Source organism: Lithobates pipiens, unplaced genomic scaffold, assembly GCF_037356315.1.
Source record: "Lithobates pipiens isolate NorthernLeopardFrog02 unplaced genomic scaffold, aLitPip1_a1.2 Scaffold_27, whole genome shotgun sequence".
Lineage (NCBI taxonomy): Eukaryota > Metazoa > Chordata > Amphibia > Anura > Ranidae > Lithobates > Lithobates pipiens.
In genome coordinates, this window is record NW_027507788.1 from 179,145,583 (window position 1) to 179,166,917 (window position 21,335).

At 43.5% G+C, this 21,335-nt stretch overlaps 1 protein-coding gene across 1 annotated transcript in view; it reads right to left on the reverse strand.

The window, feature by feature from the left end:
- Nucleotides 1-17,961: 17,961 nt before the first annotated feature.
- Nucleotides 17,962-21,335, reverse strand: part of LOC143934386 (indolethylamine N-methyltransferase-like) — a 159,430-nt gene continuing 156,056 nt past the window's right edge. The window contains exon 3 of the mRNA XM_077457955.1: nt 17,962-18,402. Within this exon, the coding sequence (XP_077314081.1) occupies nt 17,979-18,402 (424 nt within the window). The 3' untranslated portion in view covers nt 17,962-17,978. The remainder of the gene's footprint in view (nt 18,403-21,335) is intronic.

A 21,335-nucleotide genomic window follows, 5' to 3' on the forward strand; every position in this document is an offset into this window, starting at 1 on the left:
GACAGCATGATGGAAGGTTGAGTGGAGGACAATTGTGAGGAGAGAGGAGAAGGAGAAGTAGAAGACGAGGCTGGACGGTGGGAGCCTGGAGTGTGGCTTTGTGTGTTCCGTTGCTTCCACTGGGCTCGGCGATGGCTGCTCATGTGCCTTCTTAAGGCGGTTGTCCCTAGGTGAGTGTTGGGCTTACCGAGACTTATGCGTTGACTGCAAAGATTGCAGATGGCAACACTATTGTCAGCAACGGACACGTTAAAAAAAGCCCACACTGCGGAGCCATGTGCCGGCGTCCTGGGAGCGCCAGATGTGACAGTACATGGTTGATGCCTCGCTCCTGATACATTCGCAGTCTGCTTTGTCCCTCCTGTGCAATCTAAGTTCCACCTGCTTCTCCTCCCTATCTACTGGTCCATATCTCCCTCTGAACTCCCCTCCTCTTCCTCTCTTGTGGGTACCCACGTGACATCACTAGACACGTCATCATCAACCTCACCTTCCACACCGCTATAATTAGTGATCTCGGAGTAGGCAGCAACAGCGGGGACCAACCTCATTGGGCTGATCTGGATACTGTCGTCAGACTGCTGAGTGGCGGTTGTTTCTACCTCCTCTTCCTGATCCAATGCCAAGAATGGCTGCGCATCGGAAATGTCTTGATATGGATCGGAAAATAATTCCTGTGACTCAAGCGGACGGTATATGGTGGTGTTGGTGGTAGTGTCTTTGAGGGTGCACACAGCAGAGAATGAAGAGGGTGCAGATCGAGAGGATGAGGAGGGTGCAGAAGAGTAAGGCTGAGTGAGCCACTCAACCAAGTCTGGTGCGTCCTTTGACATAATCAAACACACCTTCTGCAATTTGCCACTTTGGCTCAAGCCTGTTGCTCCTGCCCTACTCCTACCGCGGAAGGGCCTGCCTCTTCCTCTGCCTGTCATTTTTTAAATGACCCTGTGACAAAAGGCTCTAGAGAAGTGCAGTATGTATGTGGAAGAAGGTATATAACACCCCGCTTCGATCTGTCATTTTTGTGGGCCAGGGCCATCTTTAAGGCAGGGCAAAAGGGGCAGCTGCCCTGGGCCCTGTCATTATTGTGGGGCCCAAAGCAGCTGCCTCATACTTGCCAACTATCCCAGTTTACATTCCCTTGTCCCTTGAGGTTTAGTCCTGTGCTGTGTCCTGATATGTCAGTGTGACATATTAAAGACGGCCCTGTTGGGGGCCACTGGTCTATCACACCAGTTATAATACTTTTTTTTATTGCGTTTGTCAGTCTTTGTAGTATTGCTGTAGAACCGCTCAGCAGTCACAATGCTGCACAGTGGAAATGCGCTATACTATGCTTTCTATATGTGCAAGTATTTTATACGTGTATTACACCTCTATATACTGCACACCAAATAGTACACCTATACCAGTCCTTAAAAGGACCTTTGTGGACCTAGTAGTTAGTGATTTGCAGACTGTCCCTCAGTCCCTACACTGATAAGACAGCTGCAGAATCGGTCAGCAGTCAAGTATAATAGGTTTTCTATATTTGAAAGAAAGTATATTATACGTGTACAACCCTACATACTGTACACCTATACCAGTCCTTAAAAGGACCTTTGTGGACCTAATAGTAATAGCTAGTGGTTAAACTGACTGTCCCTGCTCCACACAAAGTCCTGTCCCTACACTGACAAAAGACAGCTGCAGAATTGGTCAGCAGTGCACTCAGCAATCAGCAGCACAGCAGTCAGCAGCAGTGCACCAGAACCCTATATACTGCACACCTACACCAGTCCTTAAAAGGACCTTTGTGGACCTAATAGTAATAGCCAGTGATTAAACTGACTGTTCCTGCTCCACACAGCGTCCTGTCCCTACACTGACAAAAGACAGCTGAAGAATTGGTCAGCAGTGCACTCAGCAATCAGCAGCACAACAGTCAGCAGCAGTGCACCAGAACCCTATATACTGTACATCTATACCAGTCCTTAAAAGGACTTTTGTGGACCTAACAGCTAGTGATTTGTGTCACTACAGTCTGCCCCTGCTCCACATAGCAACCTCTCCCTACACTGACAAAAGACAGAATGTAAAATGGCTGCCAGATCAGGTCTATTTATAAGGTGGGGGAATGTCCAAATGTCCATGTGCTGAAATGTCTCAATTGGCTGTCCTGTACCCCATGATGGATGTGTCATCCATGGGTCAAAGTTCTTTCACAATGTAAACGCATATGTCCACCGTGTGAACAGTGCCAGAAGTCCACCGGTTTGGCGAATCGCGAACACGCAAAATTTGCCGCAAACCGACTGCCAGATGAACCGCAAGGCCTTCTCTATTCAGCAACCTTGTCTCAGCCACATTGCTCATTTAGTTGTGTTCTTCTCACAGAGTGTTTCCTCCTCCTTTTCTGGACTCTGATGCAAAGGGGTGAACCCTCTCTGGGTAAAAGTCCCTGTAATGAGGAAAGTTCTTTCTCACCCAAATATCTCTCTGAAACTCCAAATTTTGGGTCCCAAATGAGGACTTATTGATCCAGAGGGGACCATAAGGCAGTCCTCTTCTCTCCCTTGGGTTCAGACTCACTGATCACAGTTTGGGATAAAGGGCCAATCACAGCAGTCCTTTACCACGTGCTGAGCTGTGTCCAATGACAGCTAATCATGGATATAAACACAAGCCAGTTATCTGTGTTTCTTTCCTCACACTGACAGAGCTAGGAGAGAAGAAGGAAGCCAATAACCAGCTTGTGTTAAAGGGACATCAACACTGATAATAAGGACACTGATTATCAATGCAGTCCCAACAGTGAATTGTTATTCGAATTGTCATTCAAAGTGTGACAGCACTGGAAGCTGAAAATTGGCCTGGGAAGAAAGGGGGTAAAAGTGCCCAGTAAGCAAGTGGTTAAAGGGACCACAACCCAAATAGTGGGGAAAAATAGCTGCCATGCAGGACCCATCCCTGTCGTCCTATACAACACTTATCAATTTTATATCTATTTCTTCTCCTCATAAACTTAATAAAGTTTAGGTATTGAACCTGATAATGTTAATTTTTTATGTTTTCTAATATATAATGCATACACTGTATCTGATGTTGTGTTTTTATATAATCTTTATCCATATTCAGATGAAAGGCAAACAGTTAGCCCTTGTACACACGATCGGAGATTCCGACGACCAAATCCGTCTGAGTTATTCCGAGGGATTAATTCCGGACCAGGTCCGGAAGTGATGTTGCATACACACGGTCGGTCCAAGTTGTTGGAATTTCCGGTTGCCAAGAACGTGGTGACGTAAGCCGCGTACGGCGGGCCTACAAAAGGGAAGTTCAGCACCACGTCCGGCACCCTTTCGGCTCCTTCTGCTGATCTCGTGTCTATTGTGTGTTAGTATAAGTTTGGTGAGTGACGATTCGCGCTTTTCAGATTAATGATTCAGATCACTACTGCTCTTCAGTTTGTGCCTGTCTTTGCGTATCTGATAATCAGTGTGTGCAGTCAGTAAGTATTTGTTTCTCATTGTGGACTATATCTGGTATAGTACGCTTTGATTTGCATTGCTTAGTGTCTGCTTGCTTCTGCTATTCAGTTCGTTCTTTCAGGCATTGCTGTTTTTCGGTGCTTTCTGTTGTCCGTTCTGACAAGCCGACCATTTTGAAACCATGTTTCGTCTACGTACTCGTCGTAGAGTTTGTGCTGTGCAGGGGCTTCGTGTTGGGGTTGTTACTTTGACACAAGCCCAGTCCATGAACAGGGAGGGGAGGCATTTGTGGACAAGAATTGGTTGCGCCAGCGTGACCAGTTCTCGTACATGCCTTTGCTCCGTGAGATCCGGGAGAATAATCCCGATGATTTCAGGAATTATCTCCGGATGACGGACCCTGTTTTTCACTGTCTGCTGGCTTTGCTGACCCCTTATATCACCAGGCAGGATACCTGCATGCGGCAAGCCATCACTCCGGAGCAGAGGCTCATCGCCACGTTGCGCTACTTGGCGACAGGAGTGACTTTTTTGAATTTTTTTGGTTGTGCCAAACTCATTAGGAACCCCCCTCCCCCCAACTGCTAGCTTAGCTGATAGCAATCCTCTATCTGCTGACTTTACCAAACCCAATACACACTATACCTACCTTTTTGATGGTCACATTTATGGATAAATTCACCTAAGCATGTAGTGCAAGGGCCTGCCTCCATACTTTCAAATGTTTTTTTTTCCCCCTATTAATTATCTTGATATGTGATAGCAGAATGTCAAAATGTGCTTCCATTTTGTTTTCTTTTTGGTATTATGACACTTCTTACCTGTCCGTTGGGCTGCCAATAGTGTAAGTAAGGAGGGGCTTCCCAAAGTATCACACATTATTTCGGCATTCAGCTCTCAATCAAGTGGAGAGGGTTACCTGTCCAAAACATCCCCCCCTCAGTTTTTAGCAAGGGCCCATCAGATGGGTGGGATGGGGAGTGGGGGAGGGATGGGATGACTCTCATAAGGGGACCTTATATTTTGGGCTTTAAATACTTAGTTCCCAAAATGTTATACTAATCTTGGCCAAAAATGTTTGTGTCTAATCTGCTTGCAATGTTAATTATTTAAATTACAAATTTTGGTTCTTGTTTCACTCCACAGTGTCCTTCAACGCCACACGAACGGCATACTGTGGCCTCCCACTTTGCCAGTCGTTGGGACTTTCCCAATTGTGGAGGAGCAATTGATGGGAAGCACGTCCGCATCGTCCCACCACCCAACTCGGGGTCGTACTATTATAATTATAAGGGGTTTCATAGTATCGTGATGTTGGCGGTGGTGTCTGTGACATATGAGTTTTTGTATGTGGACGTGGGGCAAAATGGACGGATGTCGGATGGTGGAGTGTTCGCATGGACGGAGTTCTACTGGCGTCTCCAGAGTGGCAGTCTGGGCTTGCCACCCCCAGAGGAGAATCAGGAAGTACTCCCGTTCATCTTCGTCGCGGATGAGGCGTTTGCCCTGGCGAACCATCTGATGTGGCCTTTCTCAATGAGGACCCTCACCCCCCACTTCCGCCTGTCCAGAGCCCGAAGAGTGGTGGAGAACACTTTTGGTATACTGGCCAGCCGGTTCCGCCTTTTTCTAACGCCTATTTACATGGCAGAATACAAACTCAATCATATAGTGCTGGCGTGCTGTGTCCTTCACAATTCTCTTAAAAAAGTTTCTGTGAACTATGCGGTCTCAGTTGGCCAACAAGAAGCAGACTTGCTTGAAAATTATGATAACCTCATGGGCCTTGAACCTGCTCATCCTGGCTTGCCCCTCCCAAAGCGCCTGTGAGGTTAGAACCCAATACATGGACTACTTTGTGGGTGGGGGGGCCATTGATATGCCAGACAATGTCTGAGAGGCATTTTCTCAATAACTTTTTCTTTGAAACTCCTTCATTTACTGCTTGGCTTGGTTTTAGATGTCTCCTACGCATATTTAGGTTTTTTCTTGTTGTGCCTTTTTCACCAACAGTGCAAACCCAATTTTAGAGCGAGATGAGGGGACAGTCTCTTCTTCAGATAATCTTATTATGTTGTGGGTCTGCTACACACACACCTTGTTTTTGTTAACTAATGTATGTAGTGCATTACTGACCAAAATCGTGCTCATTTTCAGCACCATGGCAGGAAAATGGCATGATTGTCCAAATTAACACATCACCGTGGGTGTTTTTTACTAAAGGCACATCCACTATGCACTACAAGTGCACTGCAAAAGTACACCTGAAACTGTACTTGGAGTGCAAAGTGGAGTTTCCTTTAGTAAATAACACCCATTCTCACCGCACTCCAAAATTTTACTCCAAATACATCTTTTTCGCAATGAAAAAGGAAGCCACACATTGATGATAATTTAACTTTTTAATCCAAGCACATTCACATGTGCGTTTAGAAAAGGTTTTTACAACAAACCAACAAATTGTGTGTATCAAAAACAGTCTTTCAGCTAATTTATGTTTACTTGGAGTTTTTGTATAAACAGGCATGTATCAAAGCGTAAAATACAGAACACAGGAACTTACAAAGTTCAACTTTGAAAAGTGAAGACAATAACAGGCATGAGTATGTACAAACTGGGCTGATATTGCCTTCATCACATGGGGTGTCACCCCTGTAAAATCCAAATTTGGAATATGCACACAGTGTGTGAACATGTGCTATCTCCCATCATGGGGGATCAATGTACATGTTTTGGGGCTGCAACCCCTTCATCTCAGCCACTTTACACAAAACACGTACATTGATCCCCCATGATGGGAGATAGCGCATGTTTACACACTCTGTGCATCTTTCAAATTTGGATTTTCTAAAAATACAAAAGTTGTGGTTTAAAATAGCAAAACTAAAACCCTAGCTAATTTGGCTGTTTCACACTCTCCCCAAAACATCAATGATGTTCTTCATTTTATTTTTAACATCATTGATGTTTTGCTGTATATTTTCCAAATCCCGATTGCACCCCATTATCTCCCCAATCAGGATCTGGGCACTTTTACTGGTAAAACGGGATTCTTCTTCCACATCACCTACAAAACAAATCAAAAAAACACACTATGTATTAAAAATATGGTGATATACATTGATGAGCTTACCGGAAGCTGTGTTCTCCAACACTCACCTGTTGTGGTGACAATTTGTCCAACTTCAACAATCTCTCCTTCCTCCTCCTCCTGCTCCAATGCTTCTGGTTTTGGAATTTGGCCTTCTTTGGGAGGGGTGGGGTCCCTGGTGTCCTCATACTTGCCGAGTCTTCTCTCCCCTATGAGAATGTAAAAAAAGAATAATTAGCACACAGAGGGCAGAATTAGGAATATGAAACATTGTTTGGAAGTGTTGTACAATTGTTTATTTTGGCGGAGCTCCAAGGTCAGAACATTATTGGGGACACTGTGTTCAGCTAGAATACTTCCCTGCAGAACGATGTTTCCTACGAACGAATGAAACAATGAACTTGAAAGTGGCCATTTTAAACTGCACAACATGAAATCAAAGCACATGGAGCAGTATGCAAGCAAGAATAATCATATGAACACACGACAACTACTTACTTTTTTGAAGAACACGCTTGATCCTCATGTACTGCTCGTGCTCCCTCAGTTTCAGGTCTGACCAGCGTTTTCTCAGTTGATCCATGGATCGGCGTACCCCAAAATTCTTCTGAAGACTCTTCACAACTTTAGTCATGATCTTGGCCTTTCTGATATTTGGGTTGGGGTAAGGTCCATACTTCCCATCATAGTCGGTCCTGTTCAATATGTCCACCATCTCCAACATCTCTCCAAAAGACATATTTGAGGCCTTAAATCCTCTCTTCTTGTATTGGGACGTTTCAGGCTCCGTGCTTTCCTCACCCTCCTCCTCGTTAGTGGAACTATTATTAGTGCGCACCTGCGTTCTCTCCGCCATGTGCTCTCCCCACTGCGCCGAAAGCGGAGGGGCGGGGAATAGTCTAGAAAGAACGTCAGGGGCGGGCGGAGTTTCACGCATGCACACTGTATATAAAATGCAACACGCGTGTGTCGTCCGTACGATCTGTGAACAGAGGGAGAAGCTGAGGCGACGAACGTGCAAACAAAGGTAAAATTTTGAACTTGGTACATCACTAGGCTATACTGCTTCTAGATTGAGGCCTGCATTAGTAGAGTTTAGCCTGACATTACCGTTCGTCTTGTGTTGTGTCTTGCAGACATTATAGACGGCTTCAACGATCATAGCTTCCTCCCTCTGTTCATCGATAAATACAGAGACATGCCCTGCCTGTGGCAACCAACACACCCTCAATATAGTAACAGACAAAAGAGGCAGGCAGCAATGTTGAAACTGGTTGAGTTTGTGAAGCCGGTGGTCCCCAAGTCAGACGTCAACTATTTAAAAAAGAAAATCGGGGGGGGGGGGGTGGGGGCGTGGTTTGCCGTGACTGGAAATGGCTGCCTAATCTCCCTGCTCCGTCTGACTATAGCCTAAACGAAGCTTTCGACGGGGATTTTGTTCTTTACTTCGGTTCGCCGAGTATGGGGACTGCCTCTAGAACAAATTCTACCTCACGATCGAGATCTCCGAGAGGAAATAGGAACCAAAATCCGCCCGGTATCCCAGAGCTATTCCGGACACAGAGGGCTAATATGGCGGCGTCTTCTTCAGCCTCCTCACAGGCGCATGACGAGATCGTACTGACTCCGGCCGTGACACACCGCTCAGATACTCCGGCGGGTCCCGCTCCTTCTTCCTCTCAACACCCGACCTTACAGGACCTGCGAGCGGTGGCATCCGACATAAAGGACACCTTTACCTCAGTGATTGCGGATCTCCGCCAGGAACTGCATGACATGGCAGGCCGAGTGCAAGAAGTTGAGAAGAAGATGGCATATCAGCAATCCGCAATTAGGAAAGTCTCTGCAGCTGTAGATACACACTCACTTCAATTGAGAGAAATACAGAGACATGTCGAAGATCTCAACAATCGCGGCAAGAGACATAATTTGCGGGTGAGGGGTCTGCCTGAGAGTGTGGATAATACTCAACTGCTTTCTACGGTATCCTCACTATTCAGACAATTACTTGACTCACAGGACACAACTCATATTGAAATGGAACGGATCCACAGAGCTCTTAGACCAAAAGGCAGGGAATCTGATCCCCCTGGGGATGTTATTTGCTATATTAACGACTATAAATTAAAGGAAGATATCTTAAAGCAGGCACGGACCAAAGGCTCCCTGGAATTTGATGGCCACAGGATATCCTTCTACCAAGATTTGTCTGCTATCACCTTGAGGCATAGGAAAGATTTGCGCCCTCTGCTGGAAGTGCTGCAGACCAGAGGTATTCCTTATCGATGGAAATACCCCTTTGCACTCTCCGCCACTCATCGTGGTCATACAGCTATACTCAGAGTCCCAGAAGATTTGAGTTCTTTCTGCAAATCCCTGGATATTCCTTATACAGCGGTGCCTAATTGGTATGCGGACATCAACATTCCGGGTAATACTTCTAAGCTGCCACAGGAGGATCCCATGGAAACGCAGCACACCCACTTCAGGAGGCGGCGGTCTCCATCTACTATGAGATCAGGCCCGAATTCATTCCCACTCCATGATCCTTATAGTCCTACAGCTGCTCCTCTTCCCAGAAGAGCTCGCAGAGATCGCTAGTTACTCTATTCACCTTCTATCCTGTAATTGAGTTAACGACACATTGAAGACAGTTATCAATACCCCTTATTTCTTTTTACTCCTTCAAGAGTTTCTTTTTTCTAACTGGAGAGGCAGTAGTTGCACATAGATATACATTTTTATTTATCGGTACACTTCTGTTGTTCTAAGTCCCCATCTGGGTGCAAATACCTGATTCATATATATATTTCGGCAGAATTATCAATTTACCACATTATAAAACATGGTTTATGGTTTGCATCGCTGACTTCCTGCTTTTTATTGATTGAATTCACAAGGCCGAGCATACATCTCTATGATGTCTCCCTTAAACAAGGCTATTACATGCATAATCCCACTGGCGCTCAGATAATAAGATTTTATGGAGAAGGAACTATAATTCTTGAAGTGATATTTTTACTTCCATCATAAGCACCCCCACACAAGCAATTTGATGGTCTTCATTTTATTCTCAATAAATGGGAATGGAGAGCTCTCATTCTGGGGTCAAACGCTTTTGCTCACCTTCGCAAGCTGGGATTGTCATCTTTTTTATAGCATATACCATCTGAGCCTACTTAATTGGGTTTACGCTTCCTTGTACTTACTCTGGAGATGCCCGCATGATAGTAAGTCTTCTTACCTACTATGAAGCGTTCTTCTCTCCATATATTCCATGCGGACATAGAGCATTGAATATATACTGTGAGAACGGATCTTACAGCGTTTCTTACTTATACTCATCAACTGATCCTCTTTTTATGATCGAAGTACAAAAACCTGACTCTTCATTCATATAAGTTTCGAGGTTCTACTTCACTATTAGAGCCTCAAATTGGATCTCTACGATATCTTACTGTTGACATTAGTACATCTCTTCCATAAGATCCTGATTGTTCCCCATTACTTGGTTATCTTTAGGTCCTATGGGCCACAGTTCTCAAAGAGGTATAGAGACTTTCACAGTATACCTCCTGTTTGCAATGCCTTAACTTGAATCTTACATATTCACATGATATGGTTCTGTTTTCAGAAGTACTGATAAGAGTCTTTCTGTCGCTATATCTATGTCGTCTTTGGCGCTTTAACCTCAATTTTTTCTTTCACAGGTTTGCATTATTATTAAGAATTGTCTTCTTCATACAGAGGCTTTTAGTTTTACCTTATCAATTGTTTACTGTAAGGGGTGCACTTCCTCTAATATTTTTATTCTCTTTTATTGCAAATTTGCTAATTGTTCTTTGCTAAGATAGATCTTTACTTTTCTTACATACGCATATAAGACCAAGCTTTTCAACCTTAGGTTCCCGAATTAGCTCCAAACACTCTAATATCCTTTGCCCCTTTAACCTTCCGGGTGCCTCCTTCCATTCCCTCTTGCAATGCCGTCCCCACTATACACCGTTTCTCTAGCCCCTAGGCACATAGTCAGACAATTGTTTCTTGTTTTTCCCGTCTTTCTATTCATACAAACCACCTCCCACAAAGTGGTGCGATTCCTAATTTTACATACTTATCACTTTCTCTTATAATAAACCACTGCCTTTTTCCGGCGCTATTTTTCTTCCTTTTTGATAGGCGAGCTGGTTCTCACCTATAGCCGGATATCCCTCTCTTTACCGATTGTCCCTAACCCTCTTACCTATCCCTTACTTCCCAATCACTGGCATTAAACTTTATCTAGAGTACCTAACGGTACAGTTATACGATTGCATTCCTTGCTTCACAACAAGTTTACTATTATAGTCAAGTGTACGATAGCATATTGTTTCTTTTAATTCCACATTCTTGCACCTTACCTTCGGATCCCACACTCACATTGCTTATGGCTCCCTCACAACATACCTCACCCTCTACGCAACTCAAAGTTACCTCTTTGAACGTCAAGGGTTTGAATATTCCTGAGAAACGATCGCAACTCCTCCTCACTATGCAACGCAATAAAGTTGACATAGTTTTTATACAAGAAACACACTTCCGTACTAATTCTATTCCGAAACTTTACAATTTTTACTATCCCACAGTTTTCCATTCAACAAATGATATAGCAAAAACGAAAGGTGTCTCCATTCTCATATCAAAACATACTCCCTTTCAAATCACAGGTGAGCTGTCTGATCACCAAGGACGATTCCTCTTCCTGAAAGGCACGTATAGGAACAGGACAATTACACTAGTCAATATCTATGCCCCTAATATTGGTCAAGTACCCCTCTTCCGTGACATGATGAAGCAATTAGCAAATTTCAAAGAAGGGACGTTAATCTTAGGAGGTGACTTTAACGCCCCACTAAACCCCATTCTGGACACCTCCACGGGTACTTCCTCCTTACCTTACACAGCACTTAAAGCAATCAAATTGGAATTACAATCTTTTTTACTCCATGACACCTGGCGTTTGCTTCATCCTGATCATAAAGATTACACATATTTTTCACCACCTCATCTGAAATATTCTAGAATTGATTACCTCTTCTTATCCCAACCAGATCTTCCAATACTTCAGAAAGCTACTATTGACCCAATGTTCATTTCAGACCACCATCCAATCTCAATAACCTTATCTTTCCCAGCTTCACTTCCTCGCTCACAAACGTGGAGACTAGACCCTGCCCTACTCACTGACACTGCTATAGTTTCAGAAATTGAGAAAAGTCTACAACAATTTTTTACCGAAAATGATACAGCCGATACTTCACCACAGATCACGTGGGAAGCACATAAATGCGTAATTAGGGGGCTTTTTATTGCTGAGGCCTCTAAAAGATGGAAACTTAGATCTCAATATCAGAACGACTTATTACAAAAGATCAGTCGTCTGGAACAAGCACATAAACAAACATTAGCCCAGGCTACCTTACACTCCTTAACTTTATGTAGAAAGGAACTAATAATCCTACTAGACAAACAAATCAGACGTAAATATATCCTTACCCAAAAAACATTTTATGAATATGGTAATAAAGCTGGAAAATTATTAGCTAGAGCTTTACAGACTAAGAAAGCTAAAATGACCATTCATTCCATTACCACCACACAAGGCCAAAAACTTTCTTCCACCCCAGACATAGCTAAACAGTTCTTAGCATACTACTCGAAATTATACAATCTGAATTCTCCAAATTCCATAAAAACGTCTGCAGAACGGACACAACTGATCAAAACCTTCCTTACGCGCTATAGCCCTACTCCCATCTCTGAATCCATCTGCCAAGATCTAGACAAACCCATAACCATAGAAGAAGCGAACCTTGCCTTAAACATGCTAAAAGCTGGTAAAAGTCCGGGGCCCGATGGCTTTATGGTCGGCTATTATAAATCGTTCAAACAATACTTAACGCCTATCTTTACCAAAACTTTTGATGCCTATGCTACACCCATCTCACCCCCGAGAGATCTACTTACGGCCCACATAACGGTCATCCCGAAACCGGGTAAAGATCCCTCACTAATATCTAATTACAGACCAATTTCCCTTTTAAACGTTGACCTTAATTGGTATGCTAAGATCTTAGCTAATAGACTCCTTCCCTTGCTTCCGGATCTGGTTCACCTTGATCAGGTGGGATTCATTCCTGGCAGAGAGGCAAGGGATAACACCCTCAAAGCCATAAATATCCACCATTGGCTTAATGGTTCCAACCAAAAGGGATTCTTCTTGTCGTTGGATGCGGAGAAGGCATTCGATAGAGTGGCCTGGGATTATATGTCAGAGGTCTTGAGGGCTACGGGCCTTCCCGATCAGATGCTAAATTATATCCTTGCACTTTACTCCGGCCCTACAGCCAGAGTCCGAGTCAACGGCGACCTGTCGGACGCCTTCTCCATCTCCAACGGCACGCGACAGGGTTGTCCCCTGTCTCCACTTATTTTTGTACTTACCTTGGAACCACTTCTTCGTTGCATACGGGAAAACCCAGATATCAAAGGAATTGATATACGTGACCATACGTATAAATTAGCTGCCTTTGCTGATGATGTTCTTTTATTTCTGACGGAGCCCTTGACTACATTGCCGAACCTTTTGAAAACGCTTGAACATTTCAACTACTTGTCCCATTTCAAGATCAATTTCTTAAAATCAAAAGCCCTAAACATCACCTTAACCCAGTCTCAATGCTCCCATTGTCAGCAAAATTTCCCCTTCAAATGGAACACTTCTACCCTCACTTATTTGGCATCCAAATTCCTGCTTCTCTTAATAAACTTTACGATGTAAATTATTTACCCTTGCTACAAAATATTACAAAAGATCTAAAAAATTGAGCCTCCGGACTATTTTCATGGTTCGGAAGAGCGGCCATACTTAAAATGAATATCCTCCCGAGGGTATTATATTTGTTACAAACAGTCCCCATTAAACTTCCTTCACCATTTTTCAAAACATATCGAAAAATTTGTACTAAATTTATTTGGGGTACACTTCGCCCCAGATTAAGTTATACTAAACTTACATCCCCCAAGAGGCTTGGGGGTATTGGGCTCCCAGATGTGGAAAAATATTATCAGGCAAGTCATCTAACGAGGATATTAGATTGGAATCTTCACCTCCTTTCTAAAGATTGGGTTCAATTGGAAAACTTGTTCTCACACATTCCACTTGCATCAACACCGTGGATACTGGCCACCCACTTCCCCCCGACTTACAGATCTCATCCACTGATTCATCCTACAGTATCTATCTTTCAAAAAGTCTGCTCAAGATCTCAGATATCTTCTGTTACTGGCCCTATGACTCCCCTCAGAATGAATCCGGCTTTTTTACCGGGTATGCATTCATCTTTTTTGAAAAATGTCTGGCCTCATACAGCTGTCCGGGCCATGCTTTTTTTCAATAATGGCAAATTGATTTCACACTCTAACTTATTAGATCATTTACATCCACACATGTTTCCGTACTGGACCTACATCCAAATTAAACATTTTCTCGAATCACAAGCTAAATCTTCAACATTATATCGATCCCTAACTCCTTTCGAAGACATGTGTCAAAAAGCTGAACCACAGAGGCATCTCATTCTTTTACATATTCCTTATTGTTCCCCTTTCATACTAATCTCCGAGATAAAAACACAGAGAAATGGTCTAGAGATCTCTCTATTGACCTTACAAACAAGGACTGGGAAAAAATATACACTTTAACGCACAAAGGTTCTCAGAATATTTTTGCACAGGAAAATGCTTACAAACTAATATCCAGATGGTATAGAACCCCTCTCCATCTACATCACATCTCTCCATCGATTTCACAACAGTGTTGGAGATGTGAATCCGAACCAGGTTCCTTATTACATCTGTGGTGGTCATGCACTAAGATTCAACCATTTTGGAGGAAAGTCCATGAATTGATACATCATGTTACAACCTACAAATTAGAATTTACCCCTGCACAATTTTTACTCCATCACCCTAATATTCCTAGCCGATCGTACCGACATTCACTTGTTATGCATATGATTTCTGCTGCCAATATGTGCATCCCCAAACATTGGCGCTCGCAAACTCCACCTTCCATGAGGGATTGGCTCGAGCGCATCCAAAAAACTGCTGACATGGAAGATTTGATCCATCAGGCGAAAGACACGCCTTCTAAATATGTTAAGACCTGGTCTTGTTGGAAGCATTTTATCACCACACCTAAATACCGAGCGTTCCTTACCTGATGTGATAACTTTATCGCCACATTTCCTTTACTCACTGTATCAACTGGCATAACCGGTCTCATCATCTCACTTACCTCAAAGATACACTTACGGTATTATCTTCTCTGCACGCTAATTCCCAGCTCACAGGGATCCCTTCTATGACGCCAGAGACCTCTCTCAACGCTTAGATCCTCTTTTCCCTTGGTGACACCATAACTAACTAGATGAAGTTCTTATGGGCTCTATACATGGCACTCCTGCCCTTCATTTGTTACCCCTTTTTCCCGTTACCCTTAACTGACCTCCCTTTATAGTCCTGATTGATGCCTTTGAAATATGTAATATATGTTTTTTTTCTTTTTTTTTTTTTTTTTGGGGAATAGCGGTTGGTTCCGCTAACACCAGATATGGTGTGCTTGTTTAGACACATTAACAAATATTTTTAACATTTACCAGTTCCTTCCTGTTAATTTGGTGCACGGGGTATTGCCGTACTTCTGGAAACTTTATTCCTCTCCTCTGTCCTGTCGCAGTCTGATCCCAGTTGGGGCGACCGGTCACCGAGGTCTCATATTTACTTTCTCGCTTTTATGGAGTATGGTACATACCTAGGGCACTAATACTTCACTCTCCATACCCAGCCTCAGTTCCATGAAATGTCCGAACACGATTTTACACTGATCATATCTCAATGTTGTAATAGATCTTAGATTATTTGTTTAACCAACAAGCTATCTACCAGACGATATCTCCCGACTAATATTACCCTGCATGTACTTAAATGGAGATGTTCTTTTATAATTCATGTACTTATTATATTGCATTTTACAGTTCCTGTTTTTGTTCATTTGTAAAACTTCAATAAAAACTTTGAAAACAAAAAACAAAAAAAAAAAGAAAATTGGTGGCCTCAGGAGTACATATCTGAGGGAGAAGACCAAGGTGCTGAAGTCCATGCAATCTGGAGCTGCAGCAGATGACGTTTATGTCCCCACACTGTGGTATTATGACAGGATGCAGTTTCTGTCAGACCAGGCTGAGGTCAGAGAATCACTCTCTACTCTTCCTTCCACGCGTCCTATGCTACATTCCACCCCTGCTGAGTCTTCCGGCACCCAACCTGGGCCTTCCACTCAGGAAGAACTGGGGGAGCCCAGCTTGAGTCAGGTATAGTATTGTACATATTTTGGGAGTATAAATGAATGATGTTAACTTGATTTTTGCACACTAATTGCTGAGTTTAGAAAGTTTTTCACATATCAATAGACAGTAGTGGCCAAAACCTTTGGGACAAGAAAGAAAAATGCTGGGCACAGAATGATAGTCTTTTCTATTGGTTAACAGTTTGCAACAGCATTGATGTGAAAATTGTGTGTGTTTGATGAACCAAAAACTAAAACTATGTCCCTTTTTCATACACAGGAAGACCTCAGCCAGGAGGAGGGTGTGGAATGCAGCAGCCAGGAGGTGGCTGTGGAAAGTGGCAGCCAGGAGGAGGCGGGGGTAAGCGGCAGCCAGGTGGTGGGCAGGCAAAGGAGTCTCACTGAATGCCAGGTCCCTCCCCTCCGCCTTCCACGCAAAAGGGTGAGAAAGGGGGGGAATGTGGAGGAGTCTGCCCTGAGGCTGATTGGTGAGGCATCAGCGGCCCTCCAAGCAAAACCCACCTACCAAGAGGCCTTTGCCACCTTGGCTGCGTGCAAGCTTGAGAAAATGGAGGAGGGCCAACAGCTCTTGTGTGAGCAGCTAATCATACACACCCTCAACAAGGGTCTTTTGGGCCAAATGACACAGGAAACATACTTGTGTGGTTTGGCCCATGCCCCTCTTCCTCCTCCTCCTTCTGCCACACCTCCAGCTCCACAGCCATAGCCTGGAAGGAAGCGTGGAAGGAAGACCAGAGAGTGATGACCTGGGTTCAGTCTGGTCTGACAGAAGATGCAGCCTGTTGTAGTACCACAGCCTGGGAACATAGATGTCATCTGCTGCTGTTCTGGGTTTCATGGACTTCAGGACCAGACTTCTTTCCCTCAGACATGTACTCCTCAGGCCACCAAGTTTTGCGTTTAAATAGTTGATTTGTGCCCTGGGGGCCAAAGGCTTCGCTAATCTCCCCAGTTTCTACATCGCTGCCTCCCACTTTATCTATTACTGACACCTAAATAAAGGTTTTTTTTGGTTGAAGAAATACTTGCGTATGTGTTTTACTTCCAAAAGGCCAGTTTATTTGTAAGCAGACAGGTACATTTCAAAAAAACAAAGTGACATGAATAACAAGGGGTACCAACACTAAACAACCTCCTGTAGATTAAAAAAGAAAAACAAAATATAAAAAATACAATAATGTTGTTGTGGTAAGTTTACACACAAAACACACCCCAAAAAATTGAAAAATTAGCAAACTGTCAAAAAAGGAGATGTTTAGGGAAAAAAAATGCACCCAAAAAAAAATAACAAAATATAAAATTGGGTAGATGTGACGAAATCAAAAATTGTATTGCCGAAATGGTTAAAAAAGAGTCAGGAAATATGTTCGGGAGAAGTGTGTGTGACTATGAGCATCAAAAGAAGTTCCTTCTTGCAGCATTGTAAAGAACAAGAGAATGCGCTTCATGAAAGAATTTTTAACATTGCAGCGTGACGAATGTGCTATATCGATTCCGAGCGCTTCCGAGTCGGAATTTGAATGTGAGCATGCGTGGCACCTTGTCCGTCGAAGTAGGCTACACATGATCGGAGTATGTCCAATAGGAGCATTTTGTCTGAAAATATTTCCGGCAAGTTGGAAAATTTGGTCCGACGGATATTCCGACGGAAACAGTCCGATGCATACCACACACAGTCGGAATATCCGACAAAACGGTCCGATCGGACACATTCCGTCGGAATCTCCGATCGTGTGTACAAGGGCTAAATGTCCTGCAATGCATTGTTATCAATAAATAGATAAAGAGATATGTTGTATATATAAAAGGTTTACAATATTGTTCCAAGACAAGTCAACACACAATTATATTCTGAATGATTTTTATTAAGCTAGCGATATTTGTTAACACAATTTAACACAGATTAATGCAAAATAACATTGCTGACCTTAGCGGAGCTGCTATGATTTCTGACTGCCATTAGTAGGTCATTAGATAATTTTATTTGGCTCTATTTGGCTCCAATCATCTACTCCCCTTTGCGTCCTACAATGAATAGAACAGCTTTATAATCAATGAGATCGCTGACATTGCGTCTCCTCTGCACTGCATAGTAATCAATGACTAAACCCACCTTACCAAAGGCGTTTTTCACAAACTCCTCATTACATTTAAAATAATGGAACCGTTCTGCTCCAGCAACCCAGTAAGTTGCATCTAATACCGTAATAAGTAACAGTTTGCCTCCGGGTTTTAGCAGCTTTATTGTCTTCTCCAGATTCTTCATGTATTCATCTTCATTTTTACTGATAACTTCCAGTATTGATGCACTGATAATACAATCAGCAAGTGGTAGTAGCACCGGGGAAGTTATGTTTTCCTGTTCAAAATCACATTTCAAAATCTGCATGATGGATGACCTTAGGCGCATTTCTTTCTCCTGAAGTTGATCTCTGAAAGAAAAAAAATAATAATAGACATTACAGGAAATATTTCAATATACAGCAATGTGGTGTAATAAGCAATTCTGCCCGTAGGAGTTGCTAATGGCAGGGTTCCCCACTACTGCACAGCCAGTCACACAGCATTTCCTTCTCGCATCCAGACACAGTGATCAGACCTTTGTTTTTGTTTTTTTTGCTGTTTTGTTAGGGGATGATAACTTGGATGGGGTAAGACCAGGGCCCTCTTAATTGCATCATGGGCCCCTGGGCAATGTAATGCTCTGGGGCCCCTACCAGCTTGACTCCATTGACACACTTACTTTCAAGAAATAAAGTATAAATAGTTCATAGAATTAAACATATATTTATTAGTACTTTAAATAAAATCGATTTTACAAAAAGGAAACATTCCATAAAATCAAAGACTAATAAACACAAAGGGCACAGTACAGGGGGAATGCAGAAGGGCACAATACTGGGATCAGGAGTGTACAGTATAGGTTCTGGGACGCTTGCCGGGACACAGCCATCTCGGGACAGTTTAGTAAAAAGCATGAATGTCCCAGACAGTTGGCAAATATGATGTAATGCAAGATTACAGATTTAGATTTAGATCCCTATTTACAGATTGCTCTTCTTCCTTCCACCTGCACAAACTTGGTTCCATTGTACAGCTCCTGCTGGTTCATGACCTGCGTAGCCCAAATGTCCCCTTTCTTTTTACCCACTGCCACCTCGACCTTCTTATCAACCTTAATTTGCTGGTAAATGACCAGAGGTCTTTTTACAATTTGGCCCTGCGCTGCTTTAACTAGTAATTGCGCGGTCATGCAATGTTGTACCCAAACAAAATTTGCGTCCTTTTCTTCCCACAAATAGAGCTTTCTTTTGATGGTATTTGATTGCCTCTGCGATTTTTATTTTTTGCGATATAAACGTAAAAAGACCGCAAATTTTGAAAAAATATGATATTTTCTACTTTTTGTTATAAGAAAAATCCAATAAACTCAATTTTAGTCATACATTTAGGCCAAAATGTATTCAGCCACATGTCTTTGGTAAAAAAAAAATCAATAATTGTATATTTATCGGTTTGCGCAAAAGTTGTCACATCTACAAACTAAGGTACGTTTTCTGGAATTTACGCAGCTTTTAGTTTACGACTGCCTATCTCATTTCTTGAGGTGCTAAAATGGCAGGGCAGTACAAAACCCCCCCAAATGACCCCATTTTGGAAAGTAGACCCCCTAAGGAAATTGATAAGTGGCATGTTGAGCCCATTGAATATTTTATTTTTTTGCCTCAAGCGATTGAATAATGACAAAAAAAAAATTTTTTTTTTTTTTACACAAAGTTGTCACTAAATGATATATTGCTCACGCATGCCATGGGCATATGTGAAATGACACCCCAAAATAAATTCTGCTGCTTCTCCTGAGTACGGGAATACCACATATGTGGGACTTTTTGGGAGCCTAGCCGTGTACGGGGCCCCGAAAACCAAGCACCGCCTTCAGGCTTTCTAAGGGCGTAAATTTTTGATTTCACTTCTCACTACCTATTACAGTTTTGAAGGCCATAAAATGCCAAGATGGCACAAAACCCCCACAAATGACCCCATTTTAGAAAGTAGATACCCCAAGCTATTTGCTGAGAGGCATGTTGAGTCCATGGAATATTTTATATTTTGCCACAAGTTGCGGGAAAATTACAAACTTTTTTTTTTTTCACAAAGTTGTCACTAAATGATATATTGCTCACGCATGCCATGGGCATATGTGAAATGACACCCCAAAATAAATTCTGCTGCTTCTCCTGAGTACGGGGATACCACATATGTGGGACTTTTTGGGAGCCCCGATCACTGGTGAAAGGGTTAACTAGGGGGCAATCAGGGGGCTTTATGCGGTAGTATATGGGGGTCCCTGGCGCTATAAAAAGCTGCGGCGAACCTAAATACCTACCTGCCTAACTAGCGTCACACTGGAGCGATGTGGGAACGCCACGAATGCGCGGCGGGTTCCCGCATCACATGCCTCCCGGCGGCAGTTCACACTGCCCTATGCGAACTGCTGGGAGGGTCAGTGAAATGTTAATGACACCCCCAGATCAGTTCGCATATCGCAGTGCGATCTGCAAACTCGGATCGCATGGTGTGAACACCCATGCGATCCGATTCTGCTGCGGACCAAAAAAAGGGTCCCGTGCGAATTTGCGGCGGGTGCGGCGGGTGCGGCGAATGGCTGAACTCGAATCGCACAGAGATCGGATGTGATTTGCACTGCAGTGCGGTGCGAATCACATTCGTTCTCATAAACCGCTGCAATGTGAACCCAGCCTTAGTGACACTGGCGACGGGGGGTGATCACGGGGTTAAACCTTTATTGGGGGGGTTAGGGGGGTACATTAGAACTAAAGGGGGCTAACCCTAACTGCCCTAACAGTTATTACAGTCACAAATGACACCAATGCAAAAAAAAAAAAAATGACATTGGTGTCACTGTGACTGGGGGGCAGGGGTAATTGGGGGGGTGATCGGGGGGGGTGTGAGTGTGCCTGGCATGTTCTACTGTGTAGTGTCGTGTTGGTGCAACTCACCGATCCTCTCTCCTCGGTGTCGGAACGAAAAATACTGACACGGAGGAGAGATTACATCACTTCCTCTCCTGTGTTTACATTACAGGAGAGGAAGTGATGTCACGAAGACTTTCTATTCGTCGGGAGCGATCGCGAGGGGGTGGCCATGAATGAATGGCCGTCCCCTCGTCCGGGATCGCTCCCGAACGAATGCCGACCGCCGCGGGCACCGGGCAGGGGCCCGATCGGGCCCCCGACCCGCGGGAAGGCAGGGACGTACATGTACGCCCATATGCCTGCCCGTGCCATTCTGTCAACGTACATCCTCGTGCGGCGGTCGGGAAGTGGTTAACACAACCAAAACT